Below are 17,221 nucleotides of genomic sequence, written 5' to 3'. Positions count from 1 at the left end.
CTCTGAGAGGTGATGGCTGAGGAGCCGAAAGCGAGTGCCCTTGAGTAACCAAGGAGGAATACAAGCGCAGTTGCCCTGGTCTGTGACACACTTTTGTCAATAACCTTCCGTCTCAACCCACAACCCCTTATTCTTGCAATACTGGACATTCCACCACTGCTTCTACTAACGCAAGTTAATTCTGACACACCCTCTCTTCTAGGCCCCGACTCTCTGCATGTTTTAGCTGAGGCTTGACATGCAGCACCCTGAGCTATCCCAGTCCTGTCTGGTCTAGTGACTCTACACGTTCCCCTGAATCCTAATGTATAGCCCCTCTTGTTACTCCAGTCTCAGGCTTTTGCTCATCTTTGACATGCCCCTTAATCCTGACTCCTTCAACACCCATTCAATTGCGCGTGGAAACTTGTTGTAAAGTTCCTAACATTGGATTCTCATATGATCAGTCTACAAACCTTATTTTCTCAGGGAAAAAAAGTAATGAAAAAAAATATTGTAATGAACATTTCCAAGTGTATCCCTGACTGGAAGTCCTAGGGGGATTTTCAGATTTATGGACTGCATCCTCATCTACTACATTTATATTATCCTCAATATCTTGAGGACCCGGTCTACCGAAGGCAGGCACAAAGCCTTCTCCACCTGCGCCTCCCACTTGACGGCTGTCAGCATATTGTATGGGACTCTGTTCTTTATGTATTTACGGCCCACATCCGGCAGCTCATCAGCTCAGGACAAAGTGGTGTCCGTGTTCTACACCCTTGTGATCCCTATGCTGAACCCCTGATCTACAGCCTGAGGAACAAGGAGGTGAAACATGCCCTGAGAAAAGTGATATACCAGACAATGAATGATTCTTTAGTGGTTGGATGATGATCATAGAATCATAGGACGGGCAGTGACCTCAAGAGGCCATCTAATCCAGTTCCCTGCAGTCAAGGCAGGACTAATTATTATTATTAACATTAAATCCTATTAACATGTTGATTTAATGTTCAATAAAGCTGGGGCAGGATCAAGTTACTACTGCCATTGATGAAGTTTGTACCATTCCCTGTTTCTTTCCCGTGTAATCGGCTTTTGTGTAAGATCTGGATTGTATATTGACCTAGGTGTGTGGCTGGTCCTTTGGGATCAGAAGAACCTGTTATTTGATGAGACAGGTTTTAAAGGCTCACTCATCTTTAAATCTAGAAAAAGGACCTTTTGCAATATTCAGAAATGCAAAAGCTGATAATGGACCAGGAACGACACCGATCTGCACTTAATGGACTTTCCTGTGAACGTTCAAACTAGAGTGGGGGTAATAGCTTCTGCTATGACTAAGCGAACCATGCATGGAGATGTGACTTGCCCATGTGACTCCAAACACCATCTTGTTACCTGTAATTTTCCACGGTGAGAATAATGGGTTTCCCTTCACTTAGCAGAAGCTATAAAAGACCTGGGAAACATCTTCCATTTTGCCTCTTTCCTGCTCAAACCTCTGGACTATGGACTTTTACTAATGGGAGCATTGTAACACAGGGACTGAGGACTGATATGGAAGTAACCGAGACTTGACTTAAGCCAGCAGTTTATTCCATCACTCTTTAAAGCCTGAACTAAGAACTTGCAATTATTATATGTATTTGATTCCTTTAATCAGTTTTAACTCTCGTCTTTCTTTCTTTCTTTCTTTCTTTCTTTCTTTCTTTCTTTCTTTCTTTCTTTCTTTCTTTCTTTCTTTCTTTCTTTCTTTCTTTCTTTCTCTTTCTGTAAGTAAACCTTTGATTTTAGATACCAAAGGATTGGAAACACCATGATTTTTGTGTCTAAACAGACTCCCCTGCTGCCCTCCTTCCCCCCACTCCAAACAGCATCACAATTGTTCTGGAGTTGCCACTCCCTCCACGGTCCTTTTCCTTTCCAGGACACGGACCGAGTGGCTACCTGTTTTACCAGTTGGCTACCAGGCTGACTATTCTGGTCGCTGCCAGCTCCCATCCCTGGGGCCCCCGGGCCCTGCCCTCCCCATGCGTCTGGCTCTGGACACCACAGCCTCATGCTGCCCCTGAGACCCCAGCATCGGTGTAGGGCAGCCTCCCCCTCCCACCACCTGGGGCCCTGCCTGCTCTGGGGTGGGTCACAGACCCCTCCCCTGAGACTGCAGCCATGGCTCCCAGCACAGGCGCAGTCCTGCCCAGGGGTCTGCATCCACTGGACCCTGGGGAGCCCTTTATAACTCCCCCAGGCTGGTCCCTGATTGGCTGCTCTAGCCTCCTCTATGCAAATGAGCCCCACCCATCCCTTGAGGCTAATGAAGGCCTAGGTGCCCTGAAGGGGGCGGAGCTCGGCATGAGGTGACAGTTAAACCGACACAACTGACACAAGGGGGAACGGGGGGACAAAGGGGCAGGGAGTTCACGGGGAGGGGTAAAGAACAGGAGGGGGGATTTAGGCGAGGGCCATGGAGGGGGAGGACACAGTTTACATGGGTAGGGAAGGGGGAATTCCAGAGGGTGGAGAGACGCAGATTTGAGAGAAAGTTGTGGAGAAGGGAAGGGGCAGGGGGCAGGAGTCAGGGAGTCGAGGGGAAGGGCCCTGTGGGATGGGGGAGATTGGGAGGGATCAGAGGGGAGAAGAGAGTTCAGAAGGCAGCAGATGTGGGGGAGCCAAGAGGAGGTAGGGAAGGAGAGGGGGAAATGTACAGGGGGAAGGAGCAGCTCAGGGTCCGTGAGGGAATTTAGTGAAGGGGTTTTCATGGGGGGGGGCAACTTCTCAGGCCTTTCCCAGGCCCCTGGCCCTGGCAGCTGCCACTCCCCCATCAGCCCCAGCTGGGCCCCTCTGCCCTGGGCAGCGAGCTCTCAGGATAGGACTGCTGCCCCATCCCCCTCAGGCGGAGCAGTTCTCGGCTGACAGGACAAAGGGGGCAACCGGCGAACAAGCATCCATGAAAGGACTGGGTTGCTACTGCTCCAGGGTGGGGGGACATTGCAGCCACTGGAGGTGGCAATGGACCAGGGGGTTTGGGTCAGTCCCATTCCCTTCTCCTGTGATGCCTCCCAGGGATACCCAGGGCTGTGAGACACTTTGCTACCACCTGCCCTTCGCGTGAGGAAGCCTAGTCAGTGTGTGCCAGGGGGTCACTCCCCTCTAGGCCTCTGCAGGTCTTGCTCTCTCGGTATAGGTTAGTGATACGCACCCACCAACCCTCGAGCATCGCCCTGGAGTATCCAGCCCCTGACCCACCAGACATGCAGAATTACTAGACCCAGTGTTCCCAAACTGCATCTTACCAGTTACACCACACTACACAGCTCCATTTAATGCACCGCACTCACACTTGTTCACACAGAAAACAAGTATGTTTATTTAACACAGGGATTCAAATGATAACAAGTAGAAATATTAGAAACAAAGGGTTACATATAAAATAAAATCATGACATGCACACTCGAGCCTAAACTTGATGAATAGGCCATTGTCCTGTCATAAGAGCCAAAGCCCCAAATCCTTCCAATCAGGTGTGGCTGTGATCTTCTATTCATGAGACAAGCACACAGTCCTCTTGTCTCCTCAGTGGGAAGATGCAGAGTTTGTCTCTTTATCTACAGTTATCGTCCAAAACTCCATTGTGTGCACTTGTAGGACAACTCCCGCTGCTTGTCTTTTCCTGTCCAGAACACTCTGTGAGCACTTGATTAACATTTTGCTCAGACTGTAAATGGTGCCCATTGTGAACCATACAATACTCAGCGTACCTGTAGATAGACCGATAAACATCTTTTGTCTGAAAGAAACCTGTTTTTCACCTTTTCTCACCAGTTTCAAGTCACAGACCTTAAGAATATAAGTTTCAGTCTATATACATAACTCCTTACATGGTATCTGTACATACATTTTGCAATGATTAAGATGACCAGTGTGACACAGGCTTTCATAGAGGCCTGGCATGACACGCTTTGGTGAACTAGTATGTAGATACCAGGCCCAGGGGATCCCGGAAATTCTAATGCACTCCTGTGTCCTCTGCCAGTTGGCACCAAGAAGTCCCTGGGTCACACATCCCCAGTAACACTCATGCTACTGACCAGGGGAGACCCCCAGAGTAGAAGAGACTGAGATAAAGGGGAGCAAGGCTAAGGGTGGGGAGGACTGAGTCCCAACCCCCCCAGGGTCTCTCATTTACTCTGTAGGGACAGCTCTGCGCTGGTGCTGCAGGAGCCCAGGGTGAGAGCTGGGGTGTCCTCTCTTTTCCAAGCTGAAAAGTCCCAGTCTTATTAATCTCTCCTCATAAAGATTATGGCTATTACCTCTTTTTTGTTGTTGTTGTTTTTTAAAAATAAAACAGAAAGAGATTTGACTTACCATGACCAGAAGGTTGTAAATCCTGATTGATGCCAGGAAAGAGGATTTCTAAACACTCCTGAAATTGCTGGCAGGTTGACTCCCCTTTTTTCTGTATGTGAATTAACAACTTCCTGATTTTGATCACTAAGTTCTCTTTTTGATAGAAGCTGTTGTACTCCTCCTCTGTGATGATGGACTGGGCAAGTAACTCATCCAAGATGTTATCAGGATCACTTTGAATAGTTTCTACCAGCTCTTTGCGTTTGGTGCATAGAATCCTGTATTTGTCCCCAGTGGCCATTATCACTGAATCGCAGGATCCGCAGTGATTTGCTTTTAAAAGACAGAAGACACAGGATTCGTGACGCTGCTAGAGGCAGCTTCAGTTCAGCGAGTAACTGAAGGAAAGTGCCTTGTCCGTTATCATGAGATTGGCCATTTCAACAATTTGAGAGACGGACCCACCAGACTCCCCTCTTTCCTGTTGAAAATGGAATAGTTCTGTAATAACGACTGGAAATTAGCTCTAGCAGTGCACTGGGGTTCATGAAAACTGGGTGTTAGTCCCCATGGGGTTGAGACAGGGCCAACTCCAATAATGCTGCCAAAACTGAACTGCAGCTCTGGCTCATTCACACCTTCCCGGCTCACTGTTTCCAAGCTGCTGCGGCTCTGTCCCTCCTTTTACCCATCTTTTTACCCATGTTTTGCTAGTTAGAGACCAGCATGTCCTGAGGGGAGTGGGGACCAGGCTGCTGAGACAGCTGTTCCTTTTCTAAGCGGGAATGGGGAGATCTGCATGCAGAGGGTCCCTCCCTTGAGCAATCCACCTCACCTCTGTCTCTGTACATTTCAGTTATGAATGATGGAATTTCCCCACCCCCCCATTAAGCCCCACCCCCATTTTTTAGGATTGCGGATGTTGTATTAAAATCAAAGGGAATGTGAAAAATCAAAGGCTCCTGTGAAAGTTAATGCTGCTTCAGGCTGTGTTCATTTTGGGGGTGGACTTACTGCTGGTGGTCAAGGGTGGGGGAGCTGCAATTCCCAACCCCACCTCCTTGGGGTTCAGAGATTATATTGCAAAGGTGGCTCACCCCATAATGTCCCCATAATGGAAATGGAAGCGTATGTCACAGAGTCTCTTCTGCACCCAGATCCCGGAGGAGCATTCCCACCCCACCACCAAGCCCCTCCTGAGAATTCAGGATTTGGCCCACAGATTTGTATTTTAAGTTTTCCAATCTTTTTAAATAGCTAATAGTATAGTACTTACTCTTTTTTGTTGGAAGCTAAACTGATCACAGCTCTTAAAGAGGTGTCTGTTCAGCTGGGTTTGCCTTGTGCCGTAAAAATAAAGAGTCAATAGGAATCTGAAAGTAAAACTATTTCAGGGAGGTTGGGTCACAGCCTTTCCTTTGCAATGATCAGAAACCACACAGCTGCAGAGTGTCAGCAAACAAAACCCACCTCCTAACTGGAACTTGGGCTGATGCCCAGCACCATGGGTGTGCCCGGCTTAGGGTGCAAATTATTTGAGCTCAGTTTCATGGCACAGCCCGAGTCCAGTGCAGTGTCAGGCTGTCTTTCATTTCAAAGCAGGCAGGCTTCTAGCATTTGTGTACAAGCACTTGAAAAACTTATCTGTAATAGAGCCCGGACTGTGGCCTTGCAGGGAACAAAACTGATTACATTTTCTGATGGCCTTCTTTGCCTCCCTCGAGAGCCACAGATCTTGAGTTCAAAGGGAGCCCACCAGAGATCCCAATCCCAGAGCAGACACATCCTACATCAGCATCATTGAAGGTTGATGGTGGATGAAGGGAACGCCCTCACAAACACTGAGTGAGTTCGCCACCAATCCAATGAAGTCACAGTGCTCAGATGTGTTAAAGGAGGATATTGATATAATAGGCATCACAGAAACCTGGTAGAGTGGGGAAAATCAATGGGACACAATCATTCCGGGGTACAAAATATATCGAAAGGACAGAACAGGTCATGCGTGGGAGGGAGTGGCACTATATGTGAAAGAAAATGTAGAATCAAATGAAGTAAAAATCTTAAATGAATCCACATGTTCCATAGAATCTCTATGAATAGTAATTCCATGCTCTAATAAGAACATAACAGTACAGATCTATTATCGACCACCTGACCAGGACAGTGATAGAGACAATGTAATGCTAAGGGAGATAGGAGAGGCTATCAAAATAAAGAACTCAATAATAGTGGGGGATTTAAATTATCCCCATATTTACTGGGTACATGTCACCTCAGGACGAAATGCAGAGACAACATTTCTAGATACTTTAAATGACTGCTTCTTGGAGCAGCTGGTACAGGAATCCACAAGGGGAGAGGCAATTCTTGATTTAATCCTGAGTGGAGCGCAGGATCTGGTCGAAGAGGTAACTATAACAGGACCGCTTGGAAACAGTGACCATAATATAATAACATTTAACATTCCTGTGGTGGGAAGAACACCTCAACAGCCCAACACTGTGGCATTTAATTTCAGAAAGGGAAACTATGCAAAAATGAGGAGGTTAGTTAAACAGAAATTAAAAGTTACAGTGACTAGAGTGAAATCCTTGCAAATTGCATGGACACTTTTCAAAGTAGAGGCCCAACTTAAATGTATTCCCCAAATTAAAAAACACAGTAAAAGAACTAAAAAAGAGCCACCATGGCTTAACAATCATGTAAAAGTAGCAGTGAGAGATAAAAAGGCATCTTTTAAAAAGGGGAAGTCAAATCCTAGTGAGGTAAATAGAAAGGAGCACAAGCACTGCAAAATTAATTGTAAAAATGTAATAAGAAAAGCCAAAAAGGAGTTTAAAGAACAGCTAGCCAAAAACTCAAAAGGTAATAACAACATGTTTTTTTAAGTACATCAGAAGCAGGAAGCCTGCTAAACAACCAGTGGGGCCCCTGAACGATTGAGATACAAAAGAGCACTTAAAGACGATAAAGTCATTGTGAGAAACTAAATGAATTCTTTGCTTCAGTCTTCATGGCTGAGGACGACAGGGAGATTCCCAAACCTGAGCTGTCCTTTGTAGGTGACAAATCTGAGGAATTGTCACAAATTGAAGTGTCACTAGAGGAGGTTTTGGAATTAATTGATAAACTTAACAGTAACAAGTCACTGGGACCAGATGGCATTCACCCAAGAGTTCTGAAAGAACTCAAATGTGAAATTGCGGAACTATTAACTATGGTTTGTAACCTGTCCTTTAAATCAGCTTCTGTACCCAATGACTGGAAGATAGCTAATGTAACACCAATATTTAAAAGGGGCTCTTAGATGTGATCCCGGCAATTACAGACCAGTAAGTCTAACGTCAGTACTGGGCAAATTAGTTGAAACTATAGTAAAGAATAAAATTATCAGGCACATAAAAGAACATAAATTGTTGGGCAAACGTCAACATGGTTTCTGTAAAGGGAAATCATGTCTTACTAATCTATTAGAGTTCTTTGAAGGGGTCAACAAACATGTGGACAAGGGGGATCCAGTGGACATAGTGTACTTCGATTTCCAGAAAGCTTTTGACAAGGTCCCTCACCAAAGGCTCTTACGTAAATTAAGTTGTCATGGGATAAGAGGGAAGATCCTTTCATGGATTGAGAACTGGTTAACAGACAGGGAACAAAGTGCAGGAATAAATGGTAAATGTTCAGAATGGAGAGGGATAAATAGTGGTGTTCCCCAAGGGTCAGTCCTAGAACCAGTCCTATTCAACTTATTCATAAATGATGTGGAGAAAGGGGTAAACAGTGAGGTGGCAAAGTTTGCAGATGATACTAAACTGCTCAAGATAATTTTGTGAGATCTTTTTGACGTTCTTCACCGTCTGCTTTGGTCTGAACTAGGTGATTGGGCAACAAAATGGCAAATGAAATGTAATGTGGATAAATGTAAAGTAATGCACATTGGAAAAAATAACCCTAACTATACATACTATATGATGGGGGCTGATTTAGCTACAACTAATCAGGAAAGAGATCTTGGAGTCATCGTGGATAGTTCTCTGAAGACATCCAGTCAGTATGTAGTGGCAGTCAAAAAAGCAAATAGGATGTTAGGAATCATTCAAAAAGGGATAGAGAATAAGACGGAGAACATCTTATTGCCCTTATATAAATCCATGGTATGCCCAACATCTTGAATACTGCGTACAGAGATGGTCTCCTCATCTCAAAAAAGATGTACTGGCATTGGAAAAGGTTCAGAGAAGGGCAACTAAAATGATTAGGGGTTTGGAACGGGTCCCATATGAGGAGAGATTAAAGAGGCTAGGACTTTTCAGCTTGGAAAAGAGGAGACTAAGGGGGGGTATGATCGAGTCCCTGCCTCATGCTGCTGCAGGCAGTTAACCAACACTGTGCGACCAACCCCCACTCAGTTCCTTCTCTACTTCCCTTGGCTACGAGTTGGAGCAATCAGCAGCATTACTTAGTTTCCTTATTAGCAGCTACTTCGCTTGTTTCCTTTTCCTTTTCTCTTTGGCTTAAAAAAACAAAAAAAGCAGCAGATCTCCCAGGAGACTGGAAAAATCTAACTAAAGAGCAGGCGCTGCAGGGCCTAAAGGAAATAACAGACATGCCGATAGTCTCTTTACGTAGGATGCACTTCCACCAAACAAATCCCTTAATTTAAAAAAATGGAATGTGACAAAAATCTGACATCATGTATCATTGGTATTGAAAATGGAGAAAATCAATTGCAGGTCACATCTTCCAGATCGTGCAGGGCTGCTGCCCAGGAACAGTCATACCAAACCAAATTGATAGTCCATTTACCCCATCTCCCTGCTGAACCGAAACAGAACAGCAGCCCATCTAGCCTGGTATCCCACCCTCCTGCTGCACTGGATCAGACCAGGTATCCATCCTGTCTCTGACAATGGCCATTACAAGATGGCTCCATGAGAAGTGCAAGAAACCATCTAATGGAGATTATGAAGAAACTTGCTTATAGGGGAAGATTCTTCCTAGCACACCTGGGTCGTTTGCAATTTATGCTATTCCTTAGATTCTGATTGGTTGAAAATGTTCAATTTATATAATTACTGACTAAATATTTTTCAATAAACATGCAGTATTCAAATCCCTTTGCGCTGGCTAATAATGATCCTTCGCTGACCAGTGTGCAAGGATGTACATGATCACTGAATGGCTATTTCTTTACCATATAATGAATATGCAAAATCTCTTTATTCTGAATAGCTGCTACAACCTCTGTCCTCTGACTGGCTCCTGCACTGGGAATTTTCAAGCTATTTGACAGTACTGCGGATGCCGTCTCAGCTTCTGTCTCCATTCAAGTGAAGCAGAAAAGCTCCAAGATGAACATGAAAGAAAATGGAACAAAAATATGAAAGAACAAAGATAATGTGCTTTTGAAACACCAGTATTGCCTGGACAGCTGTTTTAGTGAATTGTGGGAGATCCTCGTACCACAGAGACCTCACTGAGATGCAGCAAAGAAACAGCAACCAATATTTGACTCTCTGGCTTTCTTTTATCCAGCATGTAACATATACAATCAGCTAAACCAATCCATTTATTAACCATGCTCATTTTGTATGTACTAGTCTGTGTGTTGCATATATTCACATTTTAAACAGAGATAAAATTTCATGCAGCCCTGAGCTGTCACTGGGGGGTGGAGACCCAATGGGGCACAAGTTAGTGCACTGCTGTGGTGGGAGAGGCAGGGCCAGCACTGCAGTCACTGGAGCAACCCCCAGGTGAAGCAGCTAAACCCCAACCCAAAGAATGGATTTTCCACAGTTACAGGGGAAATTAGATTGAAATATGTAGGGTTGGAAATCCCCAATAATGACATTTATGGCCCAAACTCTTTGCAGCAACGCCAACCCATGACACTCCCTCTCTGTTTCCCTTCTCGACCGTGGGGCTGTGAGTGTGGCTGGATTGGGCAGTGGCTCCTTCTACTGTCCCATGGGGGTATCTCTTCTCTTCATTGCCACATGCCACACAGTTGCCATACTCTATCTGCCAGCAAAGCTGCTTAGTGGATTTGCCCATGTCCATGTCACCCATTTTCAGTTGTTTCTTTCCACATAGACCCATAGGACTGGAAGGGATCTTGAGAGATCGTCTAATCCAGGAATTCTCAACCTTTTTCTTGCTGAGGCCCCGTTCAACATCCTATAAAAACAACAGGGCCTGGGGCGGGTGGGGGAGCGCGGGGTTCCAGGCCGGGGAGACACACTTGGGCATGGGCATAGTTTTACTTCTATTTTTTGGAGGGGGAAGGGGCAAGGCCTGGCAGGGCTCAACCCAGCTCCACACAGCACAGTCAAGGAAGGGTGCGCCACCTCCACCCCCTGACTCACTCAGGAGGGCACCCAGCCTGTCAGGGCTCTGGAGGGATGCAACCAAAACATATAACTCAAAGGGAGGACTCAGTTCAAAAACTTTGAAAATGTCTCAGGGTGCGGGCAGGGGGGTAGCTAGGGGCTGTGTGCAGGCAGGGGGTAGCTCAGGGTGCGGGCAAGGGGGTAGCTAGGGGCTGTGTGCAAGCAGGGGGTAGCTCAGGGTGCAGGGAGGGGGTAGCTAGGGACTGTATAGTGGCAGGGGGGGCTCCCAATGCAACTCCCAGCTTCAGGGGGCGAGGCGTTGGGGAGAGGCCCGGCTCCAGGCACCAGCTCAGGAAGCAGGTGCTTGGGGTGGCCAATGGAAAGGGGCGGCACATCCGGGTCTTCAGTCCCTCTCAGAGGGAAGGACCGGCCGCCGAAGAATGAAGCGATGCGGTAGAGCTGCCGCCGAAGTGCCGCCGATCGCAGCTTTATCTTTTTTTTTTCTTCGCCTCTTGGGGCGGCAAAAAAGCTGGAGCCGGCCCTGGTTGGGGCTCCTGGCTTTAGCCTCCCGCTGCTCCTGGCTTGGGAGGAGGGGAGGTTTGCCGGTATAGGACAAGAAGCAATGGGCTTAAATTGCAGCAAGGGAGGGTTAGGTTGCTACATCAAGTAGCAATTTTTTACAATCTATACATCTCAATAACTGTTACATAGACCACATTTCTACACAAAAAGCAGTTTCACACATACTACAGTGCAAGAAACTGCTACAGTACCTGTAAGCATTTCCTACATCAGGTAGCAGTTTTATACAATAGCAGTTTCTTACAATCTATTATGTATCAGTAACTGCTACTAGTATCACATTCCTACAGGGAGCAGTTTAATAAACTACAAGTGTTAAGTAGTGCATCAAATTCTGTGCCTTGATCTGAAGTCAATGGAAAAGGTGTCATTGAGTTCAGCACAGCTGAGAGTGAGAGGGTGTGCTGCTGGAGGACTGAGGAGCACAAGTGTTATCAGACACCAGGAGGAAGGTCCAGTGGTGAGACTAAGGAAGGTGTTTGGAGGAGGCCATGGGGAAGTAGCCCAGGGAGTTGTAGCTGTCATGCAGCTGTTACCAGAGGCACTATAGACAGCTGCAGTCCACAGGGCCCTGGGCTGGAACCCGGAGTAGAGGGCGGGCCCGGGTTCCCCCCCAAACCTCCCAATTGACCTGGACTGTGGGTTCTTCCAGAGGGGAAGGTCTCTGGGCTGTTCCCCAACCCACATGGTGAATCTCTGAGGCAAGTAAATCTGCCAATAAGCGCAGGACCCACCATGATAGAGGAGGAACTGTCACACTATTTGAACTTCCTTCATAACACAGGCACAAGACCCTCACCCAGTAATTTGTCCATTGAGTTCATGAATTCTGCTCAAGTGATAGCATATGATTTAGAAAAATATATTGCCTTGATTTTAAGACATTACGTGATGAAACATCTGCCACAGTAATAGGTAATTTGTTCCAATAATTAATTACCCTCACTAAGAAAAAGGTGCACCTCATCTTGACTGAGTTTATTTAGCTTCCAGCCTCTGAATCTTATGCCTCTGTCTACAGAATTAAATATCTTTACCCTATTGGAAATCTTTGTCCCACACAGGCGCATATACAGCATGTTGAAGTCACTTCTTGACCTTCCCTTGGATAAACCAACTAATAAAAATAAGATGTATCAGTAGAACTCATTTTCAGGGCCAGATCCCCATTTGCTGTCCTTTGCGTAGCTCCATTGACTTCAAGTGACTTCAACAAAACTATACAACAACCTCGGGTCTGGAACTCAGTTCCTAAACCACAAGCCAATACTTGCTGTGCTAAAGAAGAATTTCAACTGTCAGCAGTAGAGCTGTGCAGAGGACAGGGGTTGCCAGGGGGACGTTGTGAAGGCCAAAAGTATAACTGGGTTCAAAAAATAATGACGTAAGTTCCTGGATGATCGGTCCCTCAATGGCTATTAGCCAAGATGGTCAGGGACGCAACCCCATGTTATGAATGTCCCAAAATTTCTGACTGCCAGGAGCTGGGAGTGGATGACAGGGGGTGGAACACTTGATAATTGTCCTGTTCTGTTCATTCTCTCTGAGGCACCTGGCCATTGTGGAAGACAGGACACTGGGCTAGATGGACCATTGGTCTGACCCGGTATGACCAGTCTTATGTTCTTAGGTGATGGGCTGGGTGATGGTTTCTGTTAAGACGGCTGATGCTGGTAGCTGGGTGTGGTTCTATTTTTTGCTCCCTCCCTCTGCCTACACAGTTCTCAGCTCTAGGACGCCACTGCTTCTGTAGGCCACGCCGCAGGCCCCCCAGCCTTTAGAATTGCTTTTCCCCCTGCCCCGGGTCTGAGCTGTGTTGGGGGCAGGGGAGCGAGATAAAAACTCCGCTGTGGTTGGGTGAGGGCAGAAAGGGGGTGGCAGCAGCTGCAGGCAAAAGGGAGTAAATTTAGGGTTACCATATTTTGTGCCTCCACATGGAGGACACTCCACGGCCCACGGCCCCGCCCCCAGCCCCGCCCACACCCCCCGCCCAACCCCGCCCCCTCCCCAAAGTCTCCGCCCCCTCCCCTGCTTCCCGCGAATATTTGATTCGCGGGAAGCCTGAAGCAGGTAAGGGGGGTGTGGGGGGAGGAGGCGCGGCCCAGGCTGGCCCCCCGGCGTTTCCAGCCTGGGTCAGCTCGGGCCCTGGGGTGCCGGCCCCGGCCGACCACCCCCGGCCCGCCCAGCACTGCCGGCCCCCGGCGGCCCGGCGCACCCCTCGGCTCCCGGCCCCGCGGGCCCGGCTCCCCGCCGGCCCAGCTGACCGGCTCCCCGCCGGCCAGGCTCCCCGCGGGCCCGGCTGACCCGGCTCCCCGCCGGCCCGGCTCCCCGCGGGCCCGGCTGACCCGGCTCCCCGCCGACCCGGCTCCCCGCCGGCCCGGCGCACCCCTCGGCTCCCGGCCCCGCGGGCCCGGCTCCCCACCGGCCCGGCTGACCCGGCTCCCCGCGGGCCCGGCTGACCCGGCTGACCCGGCTCCCCGCGGGCCTGGCTGACCCGGCTCCCCGCCGGCCCAGCTCCCCGCCGGCCCGGCTGACCCGGCTCCCCGCCGGCCCGGCTCCCCGCGGGCCCGGCTGACCCGGCTCCCCGCCGGCCCGGCTCCCCGCCGGCCCGCCTGACCCGGCTCCCCGCCGGCCCGGCTGACCTCCCGATTTTCCCGGACATGCCCGGCTTTTGGGGATTTCCCCCCGGACGGGGATTTGAGCCCCCAAAAGCCGGACATGTCCGGGAAAATCCGGATGTATGGTAACCCTAAGTAAATTGCATGAAAAGAGGGGAAAGGTTTGACTGGGCATCGTGAGTCTGAAAGGCAGTGGGCCTAGGGGTTAGGCTGTGATTCCTCAGATCTTTTCAATCTCGCCATTCCTGAGGGAGCTCTGCTGGGTCATATCTATAGAATAAAAGGATCCTAGCAGGAGCCTGGCATGTGGTTGAAACTTGCCCCTAGTTCACTATTATTACTTTTACAGTAGCGACTGGAAGTGCAAATTGAGACCAGAGCCCCATTGTGCTGAACAATGCACACACACACACACACACACACACACACACACACACACACACACACACACACACACACATCACAGTGATTCACTAACTCTCTGAGGACACGTCTACACTGCAGTGTAATCCCTGGGCTAGTAGAACTCACGTTAGCAGACCCAGGTTTGTTAACTCAGGGTTTGAGAAACTACACTCATTTGTAAACCCAGGTTAGGGATTGTTGCACCCTGGGTCCCGAACTGGGGCTCCAGCATTTACATGGCATTATGTGGGCCCCATTTCAACCACTCATATCCCAGAGTTCCTAGCAGGCTCCCAAAATGTGACCACTTTAGCTGTTTGTTCACGGTGCAGTGTGGGAACACTTGACCGTCCAGAGGACAAAGAAACTCAGCCTTTCGGATACTTTTGGCTGACTCCCAAAGAGGAGTCCAGTGGGCCTGCGTCTACACTACAAACCAGTAAAGGGTTAGTGCAATTTGTGTGTAGATGGAAGGGGGTTTAACCTGAGCATGAGTTCGAACCGTGGGCTTACCCTGGGCTTACATTTCAGTGTAGATGGACTGTGAGGTGACTGGTGCTTCGGCAATTCACCGTGCCCTAAAGATTCAGCAATGGCCAATGATTTTGGTAGCCTCTGTTTATGGGTGCCCAACTTCAGTCCCCTCGGTCCTGATTTCCAGAAACTCCACCACTCCAGCTGAAGTGAACGGGAGCTGTAAGTACTCAACACTTAGGAAAATAAGGTCCAAGATCTTTTACGTTGAGATCCCAATAACCGTGGCTTTCACAATCAACGACGATCCTTGAAAATGTGTCTGTATATGTTTGGTCACCTAAACTACCTGGTCTTTAATTGTGTGACTCCTAAACTCATAAAGAGTTGGTGTGAGTCCTCACCAGAACTATCAGACCCCACTGAGCATTCACAACATTCTCCCTTCCAACAAACACAGGTTTGAATATCATTTCACGCACACAAATGTCTCCCAAAAAACAGAGGAGTTGGGCTGTGGATCTGATTGAAGTAAAATCACAAAATGGAATTGAACAAATATCTGTCAACGTTTTTGGACATTAAAACCCATCCTGGTCATTGCTCATGAATCCATTGTTGCAGGGTGAACTTTTCCCTTTTATGCAGTAATTCTAAACAATATTTAAATCACCCTCTTACATCTTACACTGAAAAATCAATTTCAAAGTATTTTATTATAGGCACAGGGGAGCAAACCATCATTTAATAACCGACATGGCTTTTTTATGCACATACGGCCTCTAGTCAGGAACGCATCTCTCTTCAAAGCAGCACCTAAATACATGTTTAACTTTAAACATGTGCTTAAGCCCCACTGAAGTCAAAGGGAGACAAACCTAAACATGTGCTTAAGGACTTTCTGAATCAGAGCCCATGGGCAGGTCTACGCTACGGGGACAGGTCGATCTAAGCTACACAATTTGAGTTACGTTAGTAGCGTAACTCAAGTTGACATGGCTTAGATCTACTTACCACAGGATTCACACTGCGCTGGGTCGACAGAAGAAACTCTCCCATAGACTCCCCTTACTCATCTCATTCTGGTGGAGTACCGGAGTCAAAGCCAGAGTGACAGTCTGTCGATCCAGTGCGTCTTCATTAGACCTGCTAAATTGTCCCCTGGTGGATTTATCGCTGCAGCATCGATCCACCCTGTAGTGCAGACAAGCCCTATGTGTGCAGAGAAGCCATTGAAGGATTGGGTTGTCCTATTATGGCACCCTTTGGGGAAAGATGGGCCCTCAATTTTGTCTCTATTGCTCTCCTCAGGGTATCCTTCACATCCTTGTTCCTCATGCTGTGGATGAGGGGGTTCAGCATGGGGATCACCACCGTGTAGAACACCGAGGCCATTTTGTCTGTGTCCAGCGAGTAGCTGGCACTGGGTCGGAAATACATGAAGAGAATTGTCCCATGGAACATAGAGACGGCTGTCAGGTGGGAGGTGCAGGTGTAGAAGGCTTTGCGCCTGCCCTCGGTGGAGCGGATCCGCAGCACAGTCACAATAATTAAGATGTATGAGATGAGGATGGTCACAATGCTGATCACCTCAATCAGACTGCCAAAGAGGAAAACGAGTAGCTGATTGATGGAGGTGCCGGAAGAGGAGAGCTTTAGAAGTGGGTTGAGATCACAGAAAAAATGATTCAGGATATTGGAGTCACAATAGGATAATCTTAGCAAACCGCTGGTGTGTATCACAGAGTTCAGGAAGGCCCATAGATATGAACCAGCCACCAGCCGTAGGCAGTGCTTTGGGGACATGATGACCATATACAGCAGCGGGTTGCAGATGGCTACATAACGGTCATACGCCATTACTGGCAGCAGAAGGCACTCACAGATGACAAACAATATGAAGCTAAAATATTGGATGATGCAAGCTGTATAGGAAATAGCTTTCCTCTCGGCTAAGAAGCTCATCAGCATCTTGGGAGTGATGACTGTGGAGTAACAGGCATCCACGAGAGATAAATTCTTGAGAAAGAAGTACATGGGGGTGTGGAGTTGGGGGTCGATCCTGATTAAAACCATCATCCCCAGATTCCACACCAGGGTGATAATATAGATCACTAGGAACAGCACAAAGAGGGGGACCTGCAGCTCCAAACGATCTGTCACTCCTGTGAGAATGAACTCGGTCACTGCCGTACAATTTCCTCCAGCCATTCATTCAGCCTTGGGCGCTAGCTGCGGGATCAACCATAAAGGAAGGCATTCGTTCTTATGCAAATGGTGTATGCTAATATAAAGAACTGTGGTCATATGCGTAAAGACCCTTTGAGTCATGGAATGGAACCGGGAACAACTGATGGGAAAACCCATCACTCCTTCACTTCTTCTAAGGGAGAAAAAAATCCTTTATCTCTAGGAAAGTGCATTACCCTGCCATTTAGTCTGATTTACACATTTTGACCCATATTCTGTTGATAT

The 17,221-nt window shown here is 48.0% G+C and overlaps 1 protein-coding gene and 1 long non-coding RNA gene across 2 annotated transcripts; both read right to left on the bottom strand.

Moving 5' to 3' along the window:
• Positions 1-3,328: 3,328 nt before the first annotated feature.
• On the bottom strand, positions 3,329-5,881 carry LOC135982960 (uncharacterized). The gene is made up of 3 exons (XR_010600454.1): positions 5,609-5,881; positions 4,351-4,813; positions 3,329-3,743 (listed from the first exon to the last, which is right to left on the bottom strand). It is a non-coding gene; the product is annotated as an uncharacterized LOC135982960 (long non-coding RNA).
• Positions 5,882-12,335: 6,454 nt separating this feature from the next.
• Positions 12,336-16,957, bottom strand: LOC135982820 (olfactory receptor-like protein COR4). The gene is made up of 3 exons (XM_065591024.1): positions 16,044-16,957; positions 13,968-13,988; positions 12,336-12,366 (listed from the first exon to the last, which is right to left on the bottom strand). Exons 1-3 carry the CDS (start codon positions 16,955-16,957, stop codon positions 12,336-12,338), a joined length of 966 nt encoding a protein of 321 aa, XP_065447096.1.
• Positions 16,958-17,221: the final 264 nt, after the last annotated feature.

The sequence above is a fragment of the Chrysemys picta genome, chromosome 4 (genome assembly GCF_011386835.1).
Source record: "Chrysemys picta bellii isolate R12L10 chromosome 4, ASM1138683v2, whole genome shotgun sequence".
NCBI lineage: Eukaryota > Metazoa > Chordata > Testudines > Emydidae > Chrysemys > Chrysemys picta.
This window is presented reverse-complemented; position numbering and strand designations above follow the sequence as displayed.

Bases quoted from the DNA above. Each gene is read 5' to 3' on its own strand.
- LOC135982820 (XM_065591024.1), bottom strand. From the start codon at position 16,957: ATGGCTGGAGGAAATTGTACGGCAGTGACCGAGTTCATTCTCACAGGA. The intron at 13,989-16,043 runs AGAGACAAAATT...AGGGTTACCATA, and splicing joins GATACCCTGAGGAGAGCAAT to CATCCGGATTTTCCCGGACA. The intron at 12,367-13,967 runs GTCCGGCTTTTG...TATTTTTATTAG, and splicing joins ATCCGGATTTTCCCGGACAT to TTGGTTTATCCAAGGGAAGG.